The sequence below is a fragment of the Lepidochelys olivacea genome (genome assembly GCF_965140295.1).
Source record: "Lepidochelys olivacea isolate rLepOli2 genome assembly, chromosome: 14".
NCBI lineage: Eukaryota > Metazoa > Chordata > Testudines > Cheloniidae > Lepidochelys > Lepidochelys olivacea.
In genome coordinates, this window is record NC_140424.1 from 12,923,959 (window position 1) to 12,936,909 (window position 12,951).

At 42.1% G+C, this 12,951-nt stretch overlaps 1 protein-coding gene across 4 annotated transcripts in view; it reads left to right on the forward strand.

Moving 5' to 3' along the window:
- SPAG9 (sperm associated antigen 9) overlaps nucleotides 1-6,031 on the forward strand; it is a 105,694-nt gene extending 99,663 nt beyond the window's left edge. For all 4 annotated transcript variants that reach the window (XM_084647198.1, XM_084647200.1, XM_084647199.1 and 1 more), the window contains 2 exons: nucleotides 1,959-2,096; nucleotides 4,003-6,031. In XM_084647198.1, the coding sequence (XP_084503324.1) occupies nucleotides 1,959-2,096; nucleotides 4,003-4,118 (254 nt within the window). In that variant the 3' untranslated portion in view covers nucleotides 4,119-6,031. The remainder of the gene's footprint in view (nucleotides 1-1,958; nucleotides 2,097-4,002) is intronic.
- The last annotated feature ends 6,920 nt before the right edge of the window (nucleotides 6,032-12,951 follow it).

Below are 12,951 nucleotides of genomic sequence, written 5' to 3' on the forward strand. Positions count from 1 at the left end.
AATAGGAGCGATCCTAGCCTTGACCTCAGCAAGGGCATGTCTCCTTATGGACAGATTCGAGGCCATGAGCAGCCTGATAAGCCATCACTCACAGACCTCCAACTACTGTCAAGGTCTGTCTTTCCCTACTAGGCAACATGGTCTCTTATACTTGCATAATGCAGTTTGGCAGGCTTCATCTCCATTGCCTAATGGCCTGGCTTTGGTATTTTTACTAGACAGACAGTATGAATACCGAAGTAACAGTCCCCACCAATGTCGGGGCTTTCCTCGCCTGGTGGATGAGTCCAGGGCAAGTGTGTGCTAAAGTCCCTTTCCTTCCTCCCACATCTGACACAATCATAATCACAGAGGCATCCCTCATAGGCTAGGGAGCCCACACGGGTGACCACACAACACAAGGTACGTTGACACCTTCAGAGGCCAGAATGCTCATCAGTCTTTTGGAACTAAGAGCAGCCAGACAAGCCTGCAATGCATTCCTCCCACTTATACAATCCTAACCTGACCGGATAATGTTGGACAACTTGATGACTGTCTTCTGTATAAACAAATAAGGAGGGATGAAATCTCCTCTTCTGTGCGTAGAGTCAATCCTCTTAGGGAACTGGTGTATCTGGAATCACATGCGTCCCGGGTGCACAAAACTCAGAGGTGGACAATCTCAGCAAGCACTTCTCCACTGACCATGAGTGGGAGATACACAATTCAATGCTAAATGAAATCATCACTCAATGGGGAATGCCATCCCGGGACCAGTTCACCAAATCACTGGACACGTAGTAGATGTCCCACCTGTCCATGAAGGTCGTCCTCCTTCTCTCCATCATGTCAGCCAAAAGGGTGAGCAAACTGTGGGCACTTCTGGCTGACCCACTATACGCTACTTTTCATAAAGAAAAGCTATTCCTTTGCCTCCACTCAAAATTAATCGGTAAGGTAATTTCAGAGTTACGTATAAATCAGTCAATTCACTTACCAGTATTCTTTGCAAAGCGTTCTACCTCAAAGTACGAAACCAGTTAGAAAAATGGCAAGACACTTGCTGTAACAGAGCAAGAATGCAAACAAGTGGTATCTGCTCAGAGACTACGTGGGTTTTGGTTTATACTCCGTTGATATCAGCGCATCTCCCTTCTTGGGATGAGGTGAGGGCCCGTTCCCTTAGAGCACAGGCAACCTCAGTGGTATCTCTTCAGGCAGTGCCAATGCTGGACACTTGTAAGGCAACAACTAGGAGTTCCAGCGACACCTTCGTTACACTTTAGTCCAAGCCTCTTCTGAAGATGCAGCCTTTGGAATGGCAGTATTACAGACATCTGTACTGTGTGCATCCTTGCATCCCCCTCCTATTTGACTACCTCTTACCTGTCGCACGTGTGAAATACACAGAGACCAGCACTCGAAGAAATGGAGGGTTACTTATTTGTAACTGGAGGTTCTTTGAGATGTATGGTCCCTATCTGTATTCTACTACTTGCCCTCCTCCTTCTCTGCTTTAGATCATGACAGGATTCATGGTAGAGAAATTACCGGAGAAGCGGTCCATCCGCTCCTCCCTTTATACCCTGAGTGCTGAGTATGAGGAGCTCCAGGGCACAGGTGTGGATCAAAAGACACTACTTGCAAGATTTTCCAATCTCAGGCACATGGTACACACACATACCTACATGTGAAATACAGATAGGGGCCACTCCTCTCAAAGAGCCTCCAGTTACAGGTAAGTAACCTGTATATCTCACATCTCTTTAAAGAGTTAGGGGATAATCTTAGCATGGCCAGCATTCTGTCTCTTGCTAATGGGGTCTAGCATCAAGGCCTAGAGTAGCTGAATGTATGGTTGGCCATAAAATATATGTCTAGCAAAGCCACAGCGCTATTCATCCCTAATCAGTTACTTTGAAGATATTTCATATTCAAGGTGCTGAATAAAAACCATGTCTTTTTCTGAAATACAGGTCAAGTTGTTTGCCCAGCCAACAGTGGTGGAGCAGAACTATCAGGTGATAAATCTGCCCAAGAATTCTTCAGCCAAACTCCCTTAAAATCTATGTTGGTGATAAGTGGAGGAGAGGGATATATTGACTTCAGGATGGGTAAGAAGTTGGATCTTGCAAAATGTGTTTTCATTACCTTTGTATAATGCAGTAAAGGTGCTTTATGATAGTTAATGGCTTGATCTGTTTTTCTGTTTAAAAGCTAAATCTGTTATGATGCTTCTAAGGAAGGGGACAGTAATTTAGGAAAGTTTCTGTTATCTGAATATGTTTGGATAAATATTAGCCCTGTATGGATTTAATAGAAGACTGAACTGTAACTGTAACCATGTTCTTTCTGAAAATGAGTTATATTAGTCTTAGTGCCTTTCATCCAGAAGGATTTCAGAATGCTTTCATACATTTAGATACACTGTAGCTCATATATTAACTATCCAGGAATCTCTTCACTCACCCACTTCTGAAATGCAGCCACCTTTGGGATAAAACCCAACAGCTGTTTAACATCTACACTACCGAAGATAGGACAAACAGGACTTTATTTGGGGAGTGGCAGAAGTCTTCTCATTTTCATTAATGGGCAAGTAAGTCAGTGATACATTTGAAATCGGGCTGTGGAGAAGAGATAGATAAAGTGAAAAGATTTTAGTCAAATCTTTGTCAAGACTAATGCAATCTGCATACAAATATTCATTCAATCCCCATTTTTCAAGCCCTAGTCCATGTTCCTGTATTTCTTGGACTACTTTGACAAGAAGGCATTAAGTGCTTTTGTGTTAATATCTTACATTGCTGGAGCATGTGCCCTTGGCTTAATTTACCTTTTAATAAACCTGATTTTTAAAGATTACATGAGTCTTTGTCCAGAAATCTTAAAATTTTCCTTTTATAAGAAAAAAAAAATCAGTTCAGATCTATGCTTGCCCTTTTTTCATATAGAAGCTTGTAACGGTTTCTGTTCTGGTAACACTCTTGCATTGATCCCACCTGTATGGACTTGGTATACATTTACCATATAGAAAAGGAGTACTTGTGGCAACTTAGAGACTAACCAATTTATTAGAGCATAAGCTTTCGTGAGCTACAGCTCACTTCCTCAGATGCATATCGTGGAAACTGCAGCAGGCTTTATATATACACAGAGAATATGAAACAATACCTATTCCCACCCCACTGTCCTGCTGGTAATAGCTTATCTAAAGTGATCATCAGGTGGGCCATTTCCAGCACAAATCCAGGTTTTCTCACCCTCCACCCCCCCACACAAATTCACTCTCCTGCTGGTGATAGCCCATCCAAAGTGACAACTCTTTACACAATGTGCATGACAATCAAGTTGGGCTATTTCCTGCACAAATCCAGGTTTTCTCACATCCCCCCCACCCCCATACACACACAAACTCACTCTCCTGCTGGTAATAGCTCATCCAAACTGACCATATAAACACGGGTTTACTTAATCAAAAAGCCTTTGCTTTAGGAAAGAAATACATGAATGAGAAGCGTAAGAGTTAATAGGTGTAACCATTACAAAACAGTTAATGTACAATCCCTTGCCCCCTCCGGCCAAAATTATAAAAGTATGTCTGCAAGCTCTTCCTCCCTGTTGCAATCCCACTCATGTCAACACTTCCACTTGGATGATATGCAGGGTAAACATTGTGTCCCTTTTCTATTTTGCTTTATGTACCCTAGCATCAAACCTTAGATTCTCAGAAAATAAATGTAACATTTATAAGTTACAATTAATTTAAGCTAGGGCTAGTATTAATAAATATGGTCTTTAAAATGCAATGTTGTGGAATATTTGTAGTGCAAGTTTCCAGCTTGCTAACTTAGTTTTTTGTTAAGGGTTTTGAATCTGCTGCTGCTCTAGGGGCGGATGGCAGCTGTCTTTTATTGCGTATTCTTGCCCGTTACTACACTGACCCTTCCTGGTGTATAGTGCTAATACCAATGTATTTTCATTGGTATGTTCAGCTGAATCTAAGTTGTCGTTTCTCAGGTGATGAAGGTGAGGAATCTGAACTTCCTGGAGAAGCTCTGCAACTTGAACCTTCTGTAGCCAAAGCTGAGAGGAGTCACCTAATAGTGTGGCAAGTAATGTATGGCAATGAGTGAACCCACTAAAGCAGCTGGAGGCTGAGAAAAGGCTTCTGCATGTTTTTTGGTTTTTTATTTTTGCAGAATCTGTTTCACTACATGGTGTTGAAGCATTTGTTTGCTGTTTAACTTTATATCGCAAATCTGTCAGACCTTAACAATACAGGAATTAGCTTGTGCTGTTTTACTGCACCAGTGTTACATAGGTAAGATCAGTATAATGAAGAAATCAAAGTGTTTCCTTTCTCAAGACTGGTGACCACTGGTAAGCAATCCAGAGAGCTTACTGTACCACAACAATCTTATGTAGTTCACTTCTTTTGCTAGTGTCACTCTCTATCACTAATTGAGTTAAACTTCATTACAGCTGAGATTAATTTATCTGCACGACATATTGAGTGAAACAGCAAAGTTATTCCCAGTGTATTATAACATTGACAAACTAATATCAGATGAATTATCAAGATTCATGTATACATTCAGTGAGGGCTAAAGTGAATTGTAAATTTTAACTTTTATTTTCAAACCTGACAAATCGTGTTTATATAGTGTATACAGTTTTGTTTGTGGTTTTCATCAAAACTTCTGGGGGAAGAGGGGATTGTATAGAAGAACTTAAATAAAATATTTAAATAAAATTTCATGTTTGACTGCTGAAGAACTCTAAAGTTTGAGAACTGCTACCCTCAATAACGAACAGTTTGGAGAACAGTCTTCTCGCTTTTTCCTTGTCAATTGGCAATGTCTCAGTAATTTCCAAAGGACACTTAGACATTGGGATGATTATAAAACTGAAAAGTTGTAAAATCCTTGAGCAGGGGATACATTTATTTTCTTCATGACTTAAATCCATATATCTTTTCTTAGACCCTAGAGCAATCTTCTCTGCCTAGCTAGTCAAACTCATGAGTAACTGTTATGGAGGTTAAAGACCTCAAACAGAGCAAAAGAACTGACTGACAAAAAAGAAAATACATTCTGCCCAAATGAAATTGCAAAGGAACTTTCAGTTCTATAATTAGGCAAAAAACACATAATTGTTTCATACCCCTCTTTAGGTAGTGAAATACTATGTTATTTAGAGAAAAGAAAAACACATTAACAGATTAAGTAACATTAAGATCGAGTTAACTGACAGAAGCCAGGAGAGTCCAATATCAAGGCGGACATTCTGTCTACTCACCATATATTTTTTTAACCACAATAGAGTGAGTTCAGGATTGAGTGTCTTCCTTTTGCTTTGAATTTCCTGAGTTGGTATCAAAACTGAGTTGAACACTTTCTATATAGTTTCTGTAAAATGTATAACACTTAGCCAGTTTGTTCCTTAATTTAGTCTCTGAACAATAGACATTTTTAAAAATCTGAACATTCAGCACGTATCCCGAAAAGACTGGGACTGTCTGAGCAATCTGTTTAAGTGACAGAATGGAACAGTTTCAAAGGAATAAATATAGACAAACGTTTTTTAAAACTGCCTAAACATTTTTATGCAATAGGAGCAGTTCTGGTGTATCAGGCAAACGTGTTTATATATTTTTCTTAATTTTTTAAAAACACATTTAGCTGAGGTCTATTGTGTAAATATATATTTAGGCAGCTTTTTTCAAAGGCATATCATATCTGATAAACCAGAAAAACTCCATTCAGGTCTATTGGTTAGATTTATATGTATAAATACTTTTTAAACAGCATATTTTGTACACAACTGTTCCACTCTCGTAAATATGTATTTAGGACATAGGCTATGTAGTAAAAATCCTTATTAAAATGCCTAATATCTTGGTAGTGTATTTTCTCTCCAGAATGCCAAATGTGATGAGTGTTATTCACAAATCACTTTCCAAATTTTCATTTTTACAATCAATCTTGAATTGCTTTGGCTTAAATATGAAATCTGGGAACTTTAAAAAAAAATACAAGTACATAAAATCAGACGGTCTTAAACATTGTTATAAGAAAGACCTATTTAAAAATAAATATATATATATATATATTTGGATTTGTATGCTGAACTTCAAGCACATTTGAGTTATATCTCATGAAACTGGTGTCTGAGAAAAATGCTGACTAAACTTTAACAGTAATGCAACCATCACTACAACTAGTTTTATTGCTCCTCCTGCCATCTTTCCTTTTAAGTTTAACTTATTGGCTATTAGGAAAACATTCTATGAGCTTTATGCGCCAGTGGATTTTCACTTTCATGTATTCTCAGAAAGAACGCACAATTCTGTTCCTTAAGTCTTGTATAGCATTTTATTTGTAATTATTAACAGTTTCTCTGAACTGCTTCACTGCTGTCAAATAGAGCAGATGTGTCTGGCAAGTGCATCCCTAGTCTTTTTTGCCAAATCAAATGTGTCTGGTACACTGTGCCATTCTAGTCACTTCAGTGGACCAGCTCTTGCAAAAATGGCTGCAGAGACAGAAGTGTTTGTGTCCAATAGTGGAGGGGTTTTAAAGGAAACATGGCCTGTCACTACAGTACAACTGTGGGTGTAGAGGAGGGGGTTGCACACTACTCTGCATTATTCATTTTAAAATTTATCCCCTGTTCTAAGGAACAGTAGGTTAAGGGCATACTTCTCCTCACAATGCACTGGGATTTATAAATTCCAGATCACTTTGAAGGGTGGGTAAAGCACGTAAAACCCCATGCATCAAGATGACAAACTCCTAAAAATCCTAAATCTCAAGAATGTGTTTATGCATCACAGACTTTGTGGTTTAAACGTCCTATAAAAAGGAATCAATTTCTTGATAGCTACAGCTTGTTAATAGTTTGAAAACATTTCGAGCACAAAATATGCAGCACATTACTTGTCTGGATAAGTGTGTTTGCATGGTAAAGGTAAAATGACTTATATAAGCTGCTGTATTGTTCATTTCTTGTAAAGGTCTTCCTGCGTTGGATCAGATAGAGCTGGCAGAGTGTAGACACTTTATCATAGGCTGCCTTCGTAACAAACAAATGTTAAAACTGTTTTATTATACTAACTGTTCTAAAGAACATATGTCTTTAAAATGGTGTGTAACTGAATATTTATTTCCATGTGAGTATTATAAAAGTTACCAAAGGATTAAACTTGATTTAGCACTCTTGTAAGTGACCCTGTTGACCTGGGGTCTTGTAAGTGACCCTTGTCTGTAAAATGAGACACAGTTAAAAAAAAAATAATAATAATAAAATACAGCTCTATGTGGAAGTTAAATATTTTTTCTAACAGGGTTATGCCATATTCTAACAACATATGTTGCACCTCAGAGCATTTTTCTATACACTAAATGTCTTTCCCAGCCTCTAACAAAAATTAAGTTTCCTTTATTAATTTTGTTGCACATTTCTCAACCTTTTAAACCTATTTTAAACATTTTATGGTCTGTAATTTGACAGTTTTGTCTGTTAGACACTTTACGCTGAATTTTACTTGCCTCTGTAATCTGAGATGGATACTACAGCGTTCAACTTGCTGTCTGTTAAAACTCAAGGCTTTTCTGTGAGCAAGAAAGCTCATATAGCAGTGTAGTTATTTCAGTATTTATTTCTATTGAATCCTTGGGGTTCAGAATGTAACTTTGTACATGAAATATATATAAATATGTATATGAAACATGCAATGGATTTGGTGTTTTCTTTGTAGACTCATGCTAAACGTGTGTAACAATTGGTACCAGAAGACAATTGTCAAATAGTTTTAACAGCCAAATAACTTCATCTTAAGTAATTGATGTAAATGTGTAATATTTGTAACCAAGAGCCAGGCTGCATTCTCCCATGGTAAAACCAGCAAGAGGGGGCTAATGAAACTCTTCATGGAGTTTCTCATTGATTGCTGCATGGTGGGTAGACAGACCGCATTTACCTCTCAGTGAAAATAATTGAATCCATTCACAAACCTCATGACACTGCAAGTGCCATGGTCTTTCAACACCAGCTCTGGCTTCCTGATGGCCCCTGTACCTCTCCTGACCACAGATATTCAGCAGCTCCGTAAATGTGGAGTTCTTCACTTCAGGGTGGGTGTTGGGAAGGGGTTCAGAATTTGGCTTGATCATTCACTTTTCCAAAAAGCATCTCTCTGGGTTGGCTGGGAGATTGCAACCTTGTGGCCTTGCCCCCCACTCTCACGGGGCTACTGGTCCCTACGGAGCACTAGACCTTTGGGGTTTTGTAGATAGTAGCCAGGATCTTGATTTTCATCTAGAAAGATTTAGTACAGAGTATCAAGCACAAGTGTAATGACTGCCCTGCTGTATTTGACAGAGCCATCCCTATTCTACAGTAGTTTAAGCTTCTAAGGTTGTCTTCACGGGAGAGTTAATTCAAGTCAACTCCTCTGGTATTAGCTTAGCTCAAGAGAGCAGCCACAGTGGAATACAGAATTCCAGGTGCAGTGGTGACTGGATGACCAGCTAACTTAGCATTGTACTACAATTCTACCCAAGGGGGCTAGTGCCCCTGCAATAGAAATATTTAAACTTGTTCATGTCCAGGGGCGGGGAGGGGAGGAAGAGTGAGCCCTAGCAAGGCTGGACCTGTCACAGTGAGGTCCAGGATCGGGCCTGGGCCTGGGCACAGCAGGTAGGAACCCCCAGGACTTTCCTTTTCAGCCTGAAGCCATCTCTCCCCACCCCTACGCTAAGTCTCAGTACCTCCCCCTCCCAGACTCCGATTGTAGTGCAGTACCTGATAGGCCAGTCAACTCTAGTTTAAAACATCACTGTCACGGTTCCTCCCCCACTCTGAACTCTAGGGTACAGATGTGGGGACCTGCATGAAAAACCTCCTAAGCTTATCTTTACCAGCTTAGGTCAAAACTTCCCCAAGGTACAAAATATTACACCTTGGACTGGCCGCTACCACCACCAAACTAATACTGGTTACTGGGGAAGAGCTGTTTGGACGCGTCCTTCCCCCCAAAATACTTCCCAAAACCTTGCACCCCACTTCCTGGACAAGGTTTGGTAAAAAGCCTCACCAATTTGCCTAGGTGACTACAGACCCAGACCCTTGGATCTTAAGAACAATGAACAATCCTCCCAACACTTGCACCCCCCCTTTCCTGGGAAATGTTGGATAAAAAGCCTCACCAATTTGCATAGGTGACCACAGACCCAAACCCTTGGATCTGAGAAAAATGAAAAAGCATTCAGTGTTTTACAAGAAGACTTTTAATAAAAAATAGAAGTAAATAGAAATAAAGAAATCCCCCCTGTAAAATCAGGATGGTAGATATCTTACAGGGTAATTAGATTCAAAAACATAGAGAACCCCTCTAGGCAAAACCTTAAGTTACAAAAAAGATACACAGACAGAAATAGTTATTCTATTCAGCACAATTCTTTTCTCAGCCATTTAAAGAAATCATAATCTAACACATACCTAGCTAGATTACTTACTAAAAGTTCTAAGACTCCATTCCTGTTCTGTCCCCGGCCAAGAAGACTACAGACAGACCCAGACCCTTTGTTTCTCTCCCTCCTCCCAGCTTTTGAAAGTATCTTGTCTCCTCATTGGTCATTTTGGTCAGGTGCCAGCGAGGTTACCTTTAGCTTCTTAACCCTTTACAGGTGAGAGGAGCTTTCCCCTGGCCAGGAGGGATTTCAAAGGGGTTTACCCTTCCCTTTATATTTATGACAATCACCATGCTCAAATGAAGGGTTTTTGTGTGTGGACAGTTAGGGACAACACACAAGTTAACTGCAGTGAAGACAAGTTCTAAGTGACTTTCAAGTAGAGCAAGTTGCACATGACATAACACAGGTATGGTCTCGCCTTCCACTCAGTTCTTCAGGGAGCCTGTTAATGTAGTCTGGCTGGTTTTGGTGGATTTTAAATTGTAGCTGCTCCATGCTAGGGCTGTTTCTTTCATTGAACTTTTTTACCCACAGCTTGTTCAGATGGAGTGGCTTAAAGACTTTTTTAGTCTTGCTTTTTTTTTTCCCTGGCATTTTCCTTCTGGTCTTGGGAACACAGATGAAAACTAGCTCACTTTGTTAGCTGTAGCCAGTTCTTGTTCTTTATTGTTTGACTTCCCTGGTTAACTCTTCCTCCTTTTTAAGAGACTTTTTTACTGCCTTATTCACTTCCTAATCATAGTTTTTTGTTTTGTTTTTTAAAAGCTGGCTCTAGTCACAGGCAAAAATCAACCTATAATTCATGTTAAGAATCTAGAGGATTTCCACTTATGATTGCAGCTCAGATGAAATAGTTTCTGGCACTGGACTGTATTTTCCTTTTCACCTTGCCAAAGTATCTGACTTGACTCGTTCAAGCCAAAACACAAGTGGAGCTATTTGAGCCCAGACACAAAGGAAATACTTAGTGAATTATAAAGGTAGGAGGAAAGAGAAGAGAGACAGTGCCAAGAGATTCATTCTTCATGCGTGGACACAATGTTCAGCTAGAGTCAGCTTCCAACTTTTGCTAGCTTACCTGCTCCTGTTTAGCCGTCTGTTAGATGTGTGGCTTAGTTTGTTTTTTAGCAAATGGTCACCTCAGTTTACTTTTCTGTAAGTCTTTTAAAACTATTTAATATTTTTTATGGCCTGCTAGAAAGGTGAAAATACACACCCCAAAGCATTATGGGACACAAGGCAACGTGGCTATAGTTCTAACACTAGTTACATCATCTAGTCCATTTCCCTGCCAATGAAGGCTACAGCTAAGGACAGTGCAGTTCAGCACAATCCATTGTAGAACCTACGTAAAGTGACTATACATATTTAAAAGATACACTGGTCCTGTAAACATTTTATGGCAGATAACAGGTGGGGGGACGTGGGGTCATGTGCCCCCCAAGCTTTCTGCCTCCCATTTCTAGCCAAGCATCCACCAGCACTTGGGGGGGCTTGCGGGTCAGAGCCATCGCAGTCTTGGGGCTCAGGAGGAGCAGCTGAGTCCCAGGGTGCTCCATTGAGGGACCATCTAGCTGGGCAGCATGCTGGGGCCAGGAGGGCCATTGGAGCAGGCAGGGCAGGGCTACTGCTGGTGCCCAGCAGTGGGGAGCTGAGCTGGTGCGGGGAACTAGCAGATCCCATCCCCACTTTCCGTGAACTAGCTGCAGATGTTGGGCTCTGGAGCCCGGGCAGAGGTGGCTCAGCAAGGGAGGGCACCCCCAGCAGGAGGAGCAGCACCACCATGTGGCTGCTGCCTCACTCACAAAGCCTAGGGAACGGAGCAGCCCAATACTGAGCGTGGAGGGGTGAAGAGGGCTCTACGTTCTTGCCCAGGGGGCTTCTGTAGAGCCTGCAAGGTTGGGGTGGGAATAGGCTGGAAATCACTTCCTTCACCCCACTCTAGCACTTGTCTGAGGGAGGGAGAGGCTTCCCCCAAGCTGGCGGTGCTCTGGGCAGCTTTTGCACGCACAGGGCTTGGCTCCTCCTGGGCAGTGCCCCGTGCGGGAGGGTCTTGGGCTTTCCTGGGGTGCTGGCCAGGGAAGCATGCAAACGACTGATGGGTGGGCAGCAGAGGTGACATATGGGGTGGTCAGGTGCCCCCCCAGAAGCTTTAAATTGTGCACCGCCTTCCCCCCTCCCCTCTATCAACTGTTACCTGTCTCTGGTAGATAAATGAGCCTATGCTAAAGCAGCTAGAGCACAAGCAAGTAATCTGTGCCTCATTTCCCCATCTGGGATAACACTGAGCTACAGCTGAGAAGTGCAGCGAGGTGCTAAGGATTGTTAGGACTACACCACCATGCCTAAACTGAAGTGTGTGTTCTGGCGTAAAACAGTCCATGCCTTGGAAAATTTCCACAGTGTGGCTTTAGTCACCAGCTTTTTAAAAACTGGGAAGTTTCTTGGAACAGCCTCTTGCCAATGAACATCCATTTAGAATTGGCCTCCTTAGGACAGTGCTGAGTATTTGAAACGAGAAAGAAATAGATGGAGCGAGAATGGGTTCTCAAAGAAAAGAAAAATCTTATCGATCAAGTTACAAGGGAAGATTACTGAAGTGCAGACTATTAATAAATTTTTACACATTCTTTTGTGACAAAAGAGAGGATTAAAAGAGGGATAGTTAAAAAGCAGGAAGGGAGGATTGGGATCAAACAAAAACGGCCAATGTGTAGGTCTGCCACGTCTCTTCTTGTTTCTAAACTTTTGTCTTACCTGTTTTTTGGGGGGAGGAGGGTTAGTTTTTGTTGTTTTTTGGGGAGGGGCGGGGAGGAGAGTTGGTTTGGTTTGGGTTTTTTGCCAGGCATTCAATGGAGGGTCATAGCAATCTCCCTTACGAGGTGGAGTTACTTGCTACATGGACTCAGACTCCCTCCTGCAGTGCCTCTATGTGGAAATAACAGGAGGGCAACAAGTGCTGAAGCTGTGAGTGGCTTTTTCAGAACTGGTCCCTTGGTCATCTTTCATTACAGCACTTTCACAATGTAAAGCAGGGGTGAGCAGACTATGACCTGGGGGCCACATCCAGTCCTCCAGATGTTTTAATCTGGGTCTGGGGCTTGCCCCACTCCGCACAGCCCCCAGAAGCAGGGGCATGTCCCCTCTCTGGCTCCTACGTCTAGAGGGAGCCAAAAGGCTCCCACATGCTGCCACCGCCCCCTGCAGCTCCCATTGGCCAGGAACCGCAGCCAATGGGAGCTGCAGGGGTGGCATCTGTGGCTAGGGCAGAGCTGCCTGGCTGTGCCTCCACATAGGAGCCGGAGAGGGGATAAGCTGCTGCTTCTGGGAGCTGCTTGAGGTAAGTGCCACCTGGAGCCTGCACCCCTGTCCCAGCCCTGATCCCCCCTCTGAACCCCTCGGTCCCAATCCAAAGCCCCCTCCTGCACCCCCAACCCCTCATCCCCAGCCCCACCCCAGAGTCCTCACCCCCCCCCCCACGCACACACCC